The following is a 10,268-nucleotide window of genomic DNA, read 5'->3' on the forward strand; positions in this document are numbered from 1 at the left end:
TATTATGTTAAATTCATTCAATTTCTCTATAATAATATTATATTCATTCAATTAGCTACAAATTAGTAACATAACAGCAAATTTAGTCCAGTTATGAAGAAATACTACAGTCCACCGGTTTCTTCTAAAATACTCCTAATTCATTGGGTTCCACCAAGCACCCTAACATAAGGGAGTAATCTTGCCAATATGAAATTTCTAAAATCTCAAGTTCGTTGTCTGATATTTTTAGCTACCACCACCACCACCACCACCACCACCAACAGAACTCCAATCCCAAATATACATTTTCAGCAGAGATGGTGAGAATGTTAAAGAATCAGTTTCATCCAAAAATTACGTGTGGTTTATATAATATCAGGCACCCAAACTTACATGAAAAAGAATGGGAAACTGAGTTAAAATTTACAGTTAAGCCTATAATAAAGGGGATCATGCACAAAATTCCCCAACTCAAAGGAATTATTGTTGAGTCAACTGGAATTACATCAATTTGTATAAACAACACTCAGCTACCATGACATGGGACGAGTCATATCATCAGTTTCTTCGGTAAAAACTCGCACCCTGAAAAGACAAGTTCATTTCATTCAGAAATCTGATTCATCTCAAAAAAAAATGCCGACCCAATTATTTTGCCATAAACCACCAAGACGTAACACAAAATATGACAAGTACAGACAAGAAGCAACAATAACATGTTCACTTCTAACTAAAGCTCATCCGAGTTTATTGTGGGGATTCACTAACAGAAAAACTTCTGCCAGAAATCAAACTACGATTTTATGAACTACTCATCAGTTGCGATGGTGCAAAGCTTTAGCATGCCATTGCTTTTTTCCGGGTTTAAAAGGGTAGAAAAAAAAATTCCTCCTATAAGAACCTTGGGCTAAGCTGACTAAGCACCTGATTCAGTTTTTAAAAAAAACAAGACTAGCAAACAAAAAAGAGCCCTTATATACAGCTTAATGCATCTGGTCAAAAATCCAATTTCCAAATGAGAATCAGTCAGTTGATGTTCACAAAATTACTATGCCGGATTTTATCCAAACAAAAAATTATGATTAAATCCTGTTCTTGAATTAAAATTTTTATTTATACATTGTTAATCAATGGGAGGCACATTACCCAGAATTTACGATCTTAGATTTCCGGCTGAAACAAGAAAACAGGGGGATAGGGGTGGACTACCAATAATCCAGTATCATCTTAATTTTATGGGCGTATTCTATTCAACGTGTTCTCCTGTCTATCCCCCTAATTTCAAGCAAGCTTACAAGGAAACACATTTTAAAAAATCACAATTTTCTGCAGTCCAATAACGCGCAAATAATTTACAGACAAATGAGAATTAACCATGAAGGCATTTCCAATTTGCAATCTACCTACAGTCCTACACATCAAACAGTTATAAGCAATTAACAGCTCAGAAGTATGGCAAAGTTCCGTATATTTTGGCTTGAACAAATATAAGGCGGTGCAAGGGGCCTAGGGTCAAAGAGATCAGGAAGAACACAGACGTAGAAGGACTGACATACATTGATGATGCTGGACAAAACAGTAGATTAAGGTAGACAAACCAAAATATAGGGGTTGGGGAAAACAAAATTTGTAGTGTCACTGACCTTCAAAAAAAGATCAATACTGGTAGGAGAAACATCAAGGATTAAAGATACCGGACCCACCAACATTCAGAGCTATTACAACTGCAATACTAGTAACCACAGCAAGCCAGAAAAGCACAGACCCTACGAAATTCCAGATAGTGGCAGTTAGTTGTGAAAAGTAAAATAAAAAACTTACTCTACAAGAAATATTGTTACCTTGTTTACTTTCTCCTCCACTGTCAACCCCTGAAGAAACAGATTCCGCTAAAAGGCCATCATCCCGCTTTGAAGTGGTAATGTCTACAATATTAACATTGTCTCCAAATTTTGGATTTCCAGTTTCAGATGTTACTATTCCTTGAAACTCCTCGCTCACAATTAAAGCAGCAAGGACATCCATGAAAGATTCTCTATCTTTATCTCCGACACGAGCCTCTTGCATCTGCTGGTAAGTAAGATCAGGTTCATCAGCATCAGAAGAATCATCCTCTGAGACTACTTGTGCTTTTACCCCCTCCTCTTCCTCATCTTCCACATATGCTTTATATGTCAGCCGAAGAAGTAATTCACCAGCATTTCTTTTTCTTATCAAATTCCAACCCCCAGTCAAGACAACGACTTTGTCTGTGGGAACTGTATCTTGGAGAGTAGCTAAATCAATCTGACATCACATACAAATTGTATCATAGTCAACATATATAGCAGCAGCTGTTATCATCGCTAATGGCAAACTGCGGCTGCTATATAAACTACTATTAGTCTATTACTACAAATTATAGAGTACACACATTCAAATGTAAGCACCAAAAAAGCACCATACATAAGCAATGATTTAAAGGGATTAATAGGATTGCTTGACAGTTGACAATTAAGGACAATATACTGCCACTCTGCTGTTATTAGCAAATTGAAAAACTAAAAAGACTCAATGTCACAACATTAACAATGACAATGCCTATATCCCTAAAGATTGAGGTCGGCTATATGAACCAAAAGTCAACGACTCAATATACTATACAAAAATTCCAAGTTGTAGATTGACCTCTTTCTCTCGTAATCCATCCTTGTAAACACCCATACAGTCTTACAAAATATTAAAAAAATGCATGGCATCTAGGAAGAAACAGTTTACTGCAACCATACCCCTCATTACTGAGCAACCATACTTTAAGAGAAATTAAGGTCAAAGACAATGCATGAAAATTGTCAATGCCATCAAGAAACGTCACAATATGTCACTACCCCAAGCCAAGTGGCTCCCCCCTAGGTATATACATAACCCTACTCTTATAATAAAGAGGTTGTTTCTTTATAACAATTGATTGCCAGTGACTCAGCCAGTCATTGACATTGATTGTCATTTGCAATTTAGCATAAATAAGAAGCGCAAATGATTTAATGAGGCATTTTACTTTAGTTCATAAAATCCAAAACCAAAGTCCTAAAAATCCTACCTACATCAAGAATGGATAGCACCTCATAAAAGAAACATAGCCAGAAATTCTTAAGCATATTTTCCACCGTTTGTAAAAGGTGTTCCAGACCATTAAGAGCAAAACTTCTCCAATCTGTTAATTCACAGTATGATCACCATGAAATGTAACACCTCAAGATGTTATGCTAAAAACCATGATGATTAACATAGTTTTTGCTTCTACAACACAACCTAACATCAACAGATGCATTATGACATCCTTCACTCACCAAGGAAACAATAATGCTCTAGAATGGAGCATAATCCTCAGATAAGATCAAGAAATAATGCACATGATAAACTTAAAGAGTTTAGCATTATAGAATGTATGCATAAAAACATTAAATAATATAAAGAATGTAAGATGAACAACTACCTCGCCAGTACCAATTGTCATATTTGCAAAACCAAGAGAGTCCACAACTTCAATGTACAGTATCTGTTTTTTAGGATCTGCAACTAGCACATTAAAGTCCTGATTCCAAATTGGTTCACCTGGCGGGCCAATGACAGTGGTTTGACTATTCTTCTTACTTCGGATTGTTTGATCTCCAAGACGTAAAACAACATATGGATCTGTCTTACCTGCATTAGGATAAAAACCTTAATGACAAACTCTTACACAAAAAGAGTAAACAACGCAAAGAAAAAAAATAATTACCATCCAATGTAATCAATGAGTTACAAGTATGGAAGCAAGGTAAAAGCACATACCATATAGAACATATGAAAGATTACGTGCATCAACAAGAGTCACAGACAATTCTCCAACAGAATCTTTATTTTTCTCTTGAACATCCGCAGATTTAAAAAGATCAGGCACAGGCCCAACAGCTTTCCCTTTCTGAAAATCTAAAACAATCTTCTTCGGGCGGACAAAGAGTCTTGGTAAATCTTCAGTCAATAGTTTTATTAAGAACCTGTTTATGCCATTACAAACAATAAGAATGCAGAAGTTAACAAGAGCCCTAAAGAGAACAAAAGCACATCTTTGTTGGATAGAAACAAGTTTCCTTGTTGAAATAATCGTTCCGAAAAAACTTAGGGTTGAACCCAAATTAAAAAACAAATAATACAAAGATATAAAACATTTGCTTAGCACAGAAGTATTTCGAGAAACTTTTTAAGGCTAGAGGTTATTTTTTTAAATGTCAAAGCAGCTTCTGGAGGAAAATATAGCTTGAGGTGGAAAATCATTTTACATTCTTAATGGTCTTTTTATTAACCTAACACTAATATCCAAAAGTTACATACTGCTGTGGGCCTGAGGCAGCTAACCTCTAATTACATTTCGTATTGTAAAACAGCAAATTACTAGCGTCAACAGCTTTTTTCTTTTTATTTTCCCTACACATTTGATGATATTTTATCTCATTCTAAATTTCTGATCAAGTAGAAAGAAGCAAACAAATTACTAGGTTGGCATGTTCATATCAGTGTTGCAACTAAGCAAAAGATAAAATACCATTCAATGTGCAAGGACATGAAAAAGATGTCACCTAAATTTTTGAGATGTTGAAGAAGTAACATAACATAGTTGTGTACTAAATGCTACAATTGGGCCGAAGAATCAGCATAATAAATATGAAACAGAAAAAGCGGGGAAAGGGAACATGTCAAAGTCAATCAGGTTGCTCAGAACAATGCATAAAGTAATAAAAACAAGGTGCCATACTTACGTGGAAAGGACAGGTATAGCTGATAATGCCCCAAGTGCCCATACACAAAGAAAAAAACATGGTTAGAATTATAAAAGACTATGTCATAAAAAATCAAAATAAGAACAAAATTAATTTTGATTTATGGGTTGTCTGAGATCACATAGATCAAAAGGCAAAAAAATGTCCAAGGTCTTAACGTTACAGATTAACAGTAATAAAATTGTCCCAAAGCCTTTAAAAAAGATCTCAGGGAGTTCGATGACCCAATGCATCTAGCATTGACTTTGCTATGACAAAGAGGCTGTCTATGATTGACCTTCGATTCCAAAGAACATATGAAGTATCTCACAAACAAAATCCAATATGTAGAAGTGAAAAGGATGCTCTAGCTTGTCATGCAGTATTTAACCTAACAAAAAACGAAATTAAAGTGTCAAGCAGGAAACTAACCCATTAAATTGAACAGCCAAAATGGTGATAAATCAAATGTTATTTTGGGAAGATCAACAAAGGCCCACGAAACAGCTCCGACCCAGGGCTCTGTGGGTATCAAACGCAGTTTCACCCAGAGCTCCCCATCAATATCAAAATTACGAACATCAACCGGCACAGCTAAGGGGATTATACCAATTTTCAGTGAGAGCATTAAGAGCATACGAGCACCACCAGTGTAACGAAGACCTATTTGGTACCTACACAAATTAAAGAAAATATATAAATGGATAAGTAAACAACTCTAGACTATAGCTATTCACAAAAGCCAATGCGAAGACCCGTCAGTCCCTGAACCACACCTAAGTAAGGAAATACAGCCTTGATATCAAACAGTAACTGACCCCATCAAAACCTGTTAAGATACTATATTCTAAAAATAAATCTTAATATAACACAGCAGCAATATTCCACGCAAGCTGTGTAAGGTGAAATGCCCAAAAAACAGAATAAATTTTCAGATTGCTCTATATGAAACGATGGCATTTCCCAATTCTGAGGCAACCTCAAACTGCCAACCCAAGTAGCCAAGTAGGTTACTACTCAAGTAGCCAACCCAAAGACTAACTGAATGCTTAACCCTCCAGTACATGAGAGTCAATCATATAGAAACACAATGTGCATCATCAAGCAATCTTTATGATTTGCAACGATGAATATATTACTTGTACTTAATATCCCCGGATGACAAGATAATCAAAAGGCAAAAACAGTCGCTTAAGTAGCCATTATCTTTTAGTTCTCTAATTTCCTAAAATTATCCTTTTCTCTTGACACACGATGCAGTGATTCATTCAAGTTCTACAATGAAAAGTCAAAGAACAGATAATATCAAAGACCATATTATTTCAGGTACAAGACTAGTATGCATTAGCAAAGCAAGATTAGTCACACAACAACAATGTCCAAAAAATTTCTTTCCAACTTCTTTCAAGAAAGTAACCATCGCAGGCAGGTCATAGAGGATAAAAAACACAAAACTAATAGCAAAAAATCAAAATGTAGATCACTTACTGCAAGTCATTCACACGACGAGAAGTTCTGCGCTCCACACTTCTTACAGACAAAGGCTCATCCCCCAATGAGAACTGCTTCACCTCCACTCTCTGTACATAATCTGGTTTCGCTATATCGTCAATTACAGGTTGAAGCAGACCAACTATCCAATTTTCAAGACCAGACCTGTAAACCTTCCACAACTTTCCCAGCACCATGTTTACCCATTCAACCGACTCTTTTCTCTGCAAATCCTTCTCTAAAAACATCGAAAGGGTAAGGGGCGTTTGACGCCACAATGCGAGCTGAGTATCGGACCTTTTCCTTTTCAAACGTGTCCATACCTTGTCAAAAGCTACCCCAACAAAGAAGAAAAACACAAACAAGCTGATGACAGTCCGATTTATCGGAGGCGAAGGGATAGGATGAATTACTCCTAGTTGAGTCCTGAGTTTATCTACAATTGGGTCTTGCTGAAAATTGGTAAAACTAGACCCCAATTGAATTGATTCTTCAGACAATTCCCTATTAGCATCATCACCCTCAAATTCATTCGAAAACTGGCTTATTAAAATCCTTTTGGCACCATAACTAGCAGAATTCGATACTTGTACATTAAAATTAGTACTACCATCGTTACGCGATATAGCATAAGCCTGAAATACCCATTTTTGTCCCAAATTCTTATGCAAATCCTCCCCAAGACACCTCCTTTTCCTACTCCTATGAAACCCTACCAAGGAAAAACTACAATCCCAACTTCCATTTATACTAACTATCCCAGTAGAACCAAATTTACTCAGTTTACAAGTACAACCCGGGAAATTAACCCGGAAAAACTGGGGGAAATCAGTCCTTGAGCAAGCAGACAACAAAACCATTTATAAATTGCAAATGGGTTGCCCTAAATATGAAATGGGCATATACATTAACATCAAATACACAAGTAAACATGAATTCTAATCTAATCCAATAAAAATGGAGAAGGGTACACAAACAAGATAAAACCCAGAAAAGAAAAGCAATAAAAACCCAATAAAAATAAAAGCTTGAATGAAAGCAATACACTTATGACTTAACTTAATTTTTAGTCAAACAGCAATTATATTGTGTCCATCAACAATTGTAGCACATGGACAAACTGTAGAAAACGGATGGCAGAGAGAGAGAGAGAGGAAAATTAATTTGAGGAGAGTGGTAAGGAAGGGTGGAAAATCAAGGGGGGAGGCTGAAAACCTCAAGTATGGATAGTTTATTTTGTTAAATAGATAAAATTGTTATTTAATACCCAAAACTCAAAGATGTGAGAATAATTGCGTTTGTGAAATTTGTGGTGGGGTGATTTCTGGACTGGACTACTTTATTAATCTATGAATTTGGAAGGTTTTACACGTGGGTCGGTTTAGTTCAAGTTTCATTTTGTAGCTGTTTTTTGTGTGCTTCGTGTTATCCTCTATTGTCTGTCTCTTCAAGTATGTCAACGCGTTGGTTGCCTATCAACCGCCATTTTAGAGAATAACATGGTCTCACCTTGAGATTAATTTTGTTAGTTGAATCAATATATATTTATAGTTTCAAAATAAATACTTATTATAATTTACGGGATTACTTAGCCAATTGTGAATAAAAATAATATTCCCTCCACTTTAGAACAATTATCTCATTTAATTAATTAATATTATATACCAATCACTTCTAATTTGTAATTTATGGGGGATAGATCCATTTTTTAGGTTAACTCTGATGTGGAGACGATGCCTACTTGTATTGTGTGTTATGTGCGAGGCGCGTACTTCTTTTTGAAATATAAATGTAATTTAGATATTTGTAAATTAAATTGTAATAATTTTATAATGTTTGTAAATAATATTCACTTAATTATTTAAAAAGTTTTAAATACTCTGATATTGGTGACTGCAGCTATCGAGCTACAAGTTGGATTCAGCCCATACTTTTATAAGTCTTCCGCTATGCTTTGTAGACAATATTATTATATTGTTTACGTTGGTTTGAGCTGTTACAGGGTCGCACAATAGACTTTAATAACACTTGGAGATGAAGCGTCATAGAAGTCAATTGTCAACTCTCTTGAACGGTAATATGATTCCACTACGTAAACAACTGTAATTCCTGCACCACAAATCGTTAGCCATGTCCAGGGGTGATCTCCCGAAAAGCCCCTCTGACACTCAAGTTAGTAAAGGAGACATAAATCAAGAAATGATAGTAAAATGAACGCAGGATTAACGATCTTTAGAATGAATTCAGATGAAAAGTAACTGTTTGTAGGTTGATTAAGAGTATGATGAGTGTAAATTTGGGCTGAGTTTCGATAGGCAATGTGTAAGCATAGAGTGTTGATGACTCCAGTATGAGGTGTTTATAGGTATAATTAAAGATGTAGAGGACATCATGTGAGATGATGGAGGATGGTGGGTGGTTATTTTAGGGAGATCTAGGGGTGCACACGGTCTGGTTTGGTCTGGCCTGACACTAAAGTGTACTCACTAGTACCTCATAGTTTCGATACAACGCATATTATCACAATAAACAATAATTTCTTAAAAAAATTGCATAAAACGTTTAGTTACTGCGTGTACGTACCTGTAAGCGTCACTGCACGACCAAAAAGTCAAAAAAATCACCCAACCAAGGTTCTACTTTCCTCTTATGAACTGGAAACCTATACAAGTTAGGAATAGAACTAATAAGTTCCCTTAACTACTTTGTTAGTGGTTACAATTAGGGGTTTTGATTCATCTTCAAAGTTTAAAAAACAAAGTTCATTTATAGTTCTTAAACATTCAAGTTCTGCCCTCTTTGTTATACGCTGATTTCGAGCCTCTTCTGGCCATTTCTAGGTTCTGGTGTCTACATATGATTTGTAAAGCTCCGAATTGCGGTCGCTTACATACTTGAATTGCCTCTATACGAATTTGAATGAGAAAGTTATGTCGAAAATACTAACAGACTGTCATGGTAATCGAGAATATCAATTCAGAGATTAATTGTTCAAATTGGGATTTCAATTGGATATTCCTTTAATCAAGTATTTAGGATTATATAATGTTTTTTATTGGGTAGTTATAGATGGTATGGGTTTATTGAGTATTATTGATTTTGATGCGAAAAGGGAGCTTGGATTGTCATCTTTTGGAGTTTAAAGTTGATGCACTCTAGGCGTTTGTTCAAATCCATCAATGCAGAAATTTGGGTTTTTAAATCTGATTTTTAGTTGAAGTGATTGTGAGAAAGAGGTAATCGTCCAAACACTACTCTCTTTTAAAGTTAAAGTCAAGTTAATTCATGTTTTATAAGTATTATTTTACTTATTGATTGTTTGGGACAAAATCGTACAATGAAAAATGGATACTCCAATTCCTGGGTTCAAGTTGAGGTCTGAACTTTAGTCATGTATCGCGAAGATTCGTTCGACTCGTGAGTCCAGTTCAGGATTAGGTTTGACTTTATTTGCCTTATTTTCTAGTCTTCAAATTAAAATCATGTTTTGTATGTTATTGCTTTATACAATATGAGTCTTCAAATATGGTATTATGAAAATGAAGTATGATTGTTGATTTCAAAGAAAATCATGTGAATTTTTATTTTGTTTTATATTAAAATATTCGACATTGAAAAATGTCCGTTTTTGGGAACTGGCAACGGATATTTGTATCCGGATTATTATTAAATCCTAAAGCTTGATAATAGGTAATGATTATTCGGATTGTCTCGAGCCCCAGATCCCATTTCGTTCTTGCAAGAGCCGTATTTTCGGTGATGACGATCACCTGTGTTCTCATGATTTAGATCAAGCCTACTTCCTGACGGTCTGTTATATTCCAACATTTTAAAGTGTTGTTATATTATTTTTTCATATGAGTTAGGAATAAATACGTTTGGTATATAAAGTTTCGTTTGTTTTGCATTGAAAACATATGTATCATTTGTCGTATTGTTTCTCTATTGACTTGTAAAGTAATAGTCGTATTTTGATTTTCCTATTAACTTGTAATGTTATAGCCGTGTTTTGGTTCA

The 10,268-nt window shown here is 35.2% G+C and overlaps 1 protein-coding gene across 1 annotated transcript; it reads right to left on the reverse strand.

The window, feature by feature from the left end:
* Positions 1-266: 266 nt before the first annotated feature.
* Positions 267-7,543, reverse strand: LOC130805880 (calcium-dependent lipid-binding protein-like). Its single transcript, XM_057670700.1, has 8 exons — positions 6,249-7,543; positions 5,193-5,434; positions 4,761-4,779; positions 3,796-4,001; positions 3,458-3,666; positions 1,824-2,268; positions 1,626-1,748; positions 267-567 (listed from the first exon to the last, which is right to left on the reverse strand). Exons 1-7 carry the CDS (start codon positions 7,109-7,111, stop codon positions 1,660-1,662), a joined length of 2,073 nt encoding a protein of 690 aa, XP_057526683.1. The 5' UTR covers positions 7,112-7,543; the 3' UTR covers positions 267-567; positions 1,626-1,659.
* Positions 7,544-10,268: the final 2,725 nt, after the last annotated feature.

The sequence above is a fragment of the Amaranthus tricolor genome, chromosome 2 (assembly GCF_026212465.1).
Source record: "Amaranthus tricolor cultivar Red isolate AtriRed21 chromosome 2, ASM2621246v1, whole genome shotgun sequence".
NCBI classification, from domain to species: Eukaryota; Viridiplantae; Streptophyta; class Magnoliopsida; order Caryophyllales; family Amaranthaceae; genus Amaranthus; species Amaranthus tricolor.

What these genes read in the sequence shown, in the direction of transcription:
- LOC130805880 (XM_057670700.1), bottom strand. Translation starts at nt 7,111, where the DNA reads ATGGTTTTGTTGTCTGCTTGCTCAAGGACTGATTTCCCCCAGTTTTTC. An exon ending in TCTTTCATATGTTCTATATG is followed by an intron (nt 3,667 to 3,795) that starts GTATGTGCTTTT and finishes ATCCTAATGCAG; the next exon opens with GTAAGACAGATCCATATGTT. An exon ending in TGGAGGAGAAAGTAAACAAG is followed by an intron (nt 1,749 to 1,823) that starts GTAACAATATTT and finishes GGAATTTCGTAG; the next exon opens with GGTCTGTGCTTTTCTGGCTT.